Source organism: Lolium perenne, chromosome 7, assembly GCF_019359855.2.
Source record: "Lolium perenne isolate Kyuss_39 chromosome 7, Kyuss_2.0, whole genome shotgun sequence".
NCBI lineage: Eukaryota > Viridiplantae > Streptophyta > Magnoliopsida > Poales > Poaceae > Lolium > Lolium perenne.
This window is the reverse complement of record NC_067250.2, coordinates 185,133,090-185,135,896: the sequence shown is the minus strand read 5'-3', so window position 1 is coordinate 185,135,896 and position 2,807 is coordinate 185,133,090. Positions and strand designations below refer to the sequence as shown.

At 49.2% G+C, this 2,807-nt stretch overlaps 1 protein-coding gene across 1 annotated transcript; it reads left to right on the top strand.

The window, feature by feature from the left end:
* The first annotated feature begins 205 nt into the window (after positions 1-205).
* Positions 206-2,422, top strand: LOC127314730 (uncharacterized). The gene has a single exon (XM_051345252.2). The coding sequence runs from the start codon at positions 592-594 to the stop codon at positions 1,996-1,998; it is 1,407 nt and encodes a 468-aa protein (XP_051201212.1). The 5' UTR covers positions 206-591; the 3' UTR covers positions 1,999-2,422.
* The last annotated feature ends 385 nt before the right edge of the window (positions 2,423-2,807 follow it).

Here is a 2,807-nt window from a genome sequence, read left to right as displayed (position 1 = left end):
ACCTGTCCTCTTGATTTCCCCAACTTAGGCCATTTATAAAACTTTTTTTTCTAATATTATAATCTCAGTAAACCCAGCCCAGCTGTCCTCTTGATATCCCCAAACTTAGGCCATTTATGGAACGTTTTAATTTTCTGGATACGCAATAAAAATCTTCCAAATCTTTTTGTAGAAAATAATAAATGCAAAACATCCGATAAAAGGGCCTCCACAGTTTGCCGAGGGAAGGCAAGCCGGGCAAGAACGAAAGGTCTTCCTTCTCAGTTCATTCCACTCTAGCCACCCCCATTCCTCATCGAACCCCAAAATCCCAATCCGATTTCTCCCCGGATCCATCCGAATCATCTGGCTCCCTGTCGAAATCCATCCTCCCACTCCCACTCCCACTCCCACTGATCGCCGCAAGCTCCCGGAGCAAGAACTACTCGGTCCATGGACAAAAACCCTCTTCCGATTTTCCTACTCCTTGTCTCCTGATCCTGAGTCCTACCCTAGCAACGCGGCTCAGATCTCTACTATAGTCTACCACCGTGTCGGCGCCTCAGTCGGTACAGCGATTGGTTATATCCCACTGATCTGGATCCGCCCCTCATGGCGGGCGAGGAGGCCGCGGAGGGAAGCCGGAGAAGGAGGCGGATGGATCTAAACCTCTACCTGGGCCTCCCTCCGTTGCCACGGCCTCCAGGTCGGCTGGGTGTAGCTATTGATTGCCCACCGATCATTCCCGTGGCGGACGTGCCAAGAACGGACGAGCCGGCAGGATTGCCGGCACCAGAGGAGGTGCCGCTACTGCCCGTAGTATACTCGCCGTCCAATGCGCTCTCCACGCCGGAGCTATCACTGATAGATCCGATGCTCTTTGACTGGCTTGATGGCCTGAGTTCCGACAGCGAAGAGCAGGCTTTTGATGCTGGTGAACCGGCTGTGGCATTTGATGCACCACCCTCACTCCATGGTGCCAGTGCCTCACCACCACCACTGCCGCCAGCGTCACTGCCGCTTGCTGGGTTGGAAGGCCTTCCCCTTGAATGTCTGGAAATGCTTTCTCACCCTGGTCGGTTGGCCCCTACCGGGGGAACAGAGATGGTCAGCACCAGGGTGTTGAGGCATTCCGTTGGGGGTGCAATTGAAGACATGGCGCCTGAGCTCCGCCTGCAGCGGTTGATCCAAGTCAGCGAGCAGCACCGCATTGTGCGGAACCGCAACCAGCGGGCCACCAGTCCAGACGCGGAAAGGCTGGTGCAGGCCATCCACCAGTCTCATAGTTCTCTAGATGCACTAAGGCGGCTGAAGCTCGATAAGATGGGAGCTGACAAGAAGGATGGGAACTGCGGATGCAACTCCAGTTTTGAGTGCAACATCTGTCTTGAAGCAGCTAAAGAGCCCGTGGTTACACCGTGTGGCCACCTGTTCTGCTGGCCATGCTTGTACCAGTGGCTCCATGCACATTCAGCCCACTCTGAGTGCCCTGTCTGCAAGGGAGAGGTGCTCGAAGTAAACGTCACGCCGATTTATGGAAGAGGAGGCGATGAACGAGACGCGTCCAGCAATGATGTCCCTCCAAGACCGCGCGCAAACAGGAGCGAGGGCTTGAGGCAGCAGATGCAAATGCCAGACACCAGAGGCATTGCAAGCCTGGTAAGGCGGTTGATAGAAAACCAGGATATAGTGAGAGGCCAGGCACCTCCACCTGTAAGCGGGGTTGAGGTGACTGGGCTTCCTGCAGCCCTGTCAAGGGCTAGGGTTGGGAGACAGCAAAGACGTAATCTTGCTTCACCCTCGGGCAACGCTACCCCTGATAGTGGTAATCAGGTCCAGTTGCCGTCTTCTAATTCCAATAGTGCTGCACCGACAGATCCTCAGCAGTCATCATCTTTCGAGCAGGCGTCGACTTCTAGCACCATGGCTGTTATAGTGGGGCAGGCAGCTCAAAGTAGGAGGTCCAGGCCTTCGGAGTCCACAACCACAAGAAGAACAAGGAGGAGGCAGCAGCAGTAGGTAAAAATTGGCGCTGCCATTTGCTCCAATAAAACCTATAGATCATACCCCATTGTTACCATGGTTAGCTCTAAAAACATGTCAAAATTGTAATGTATATGCTAGCTGTTGTTTGCCCATGTATGTACCTTCTTATTTGCTCAAATAAAACCTATAGATCATGACCCATTGTTACCATGGTTAGCTCCAAAAACATATCAACATTATAAGGAATGTATATGCTAGCTGTTGCTTGCTCATGTATCATGTATGTACCTTCTTATTTGATCAAATAAAACTTATATATCTTGCCCCATTGTTACCATGGCCAGAGCTCCATAAATATGTCAACATTAAGGTAGGAATGTATATGCTAGCTGTTTTCTTATGTATGTACCTTCTTCATGGGAAAGAAATCAAACTTTCAGTTTCAGTTTCTTTATTACCATGTATCCTGGGATAAATTTCCCTAATATTGCATCTGCTTATTTGCGGATGTATTACTAAGTGTTATCTATGTACCTGTATGCCATTGTGTTTCATGATACTGAAGCTCAAAATTTGGAGATAGTCAGGCGTGCATTCATTTGCTCAGCTACAGTTTTTGTACTGTCACTGATGAAGGTAGCAACAAATCACCGTTCTTTTCTATTTCATGGGTTTCCTCTTAATGAATTAATCTGGTGTCAACGAAAAATATGGCGTCCAGGTCTTGGATGAATCTCTCTAAATAAATTCCTTGCGATCTGAAATGCTAGTCCAATATGAATGTCAGCAAATATTGCATTATATAAGTACAAACCACTGCCAATAGGGATGAAATTTTGATA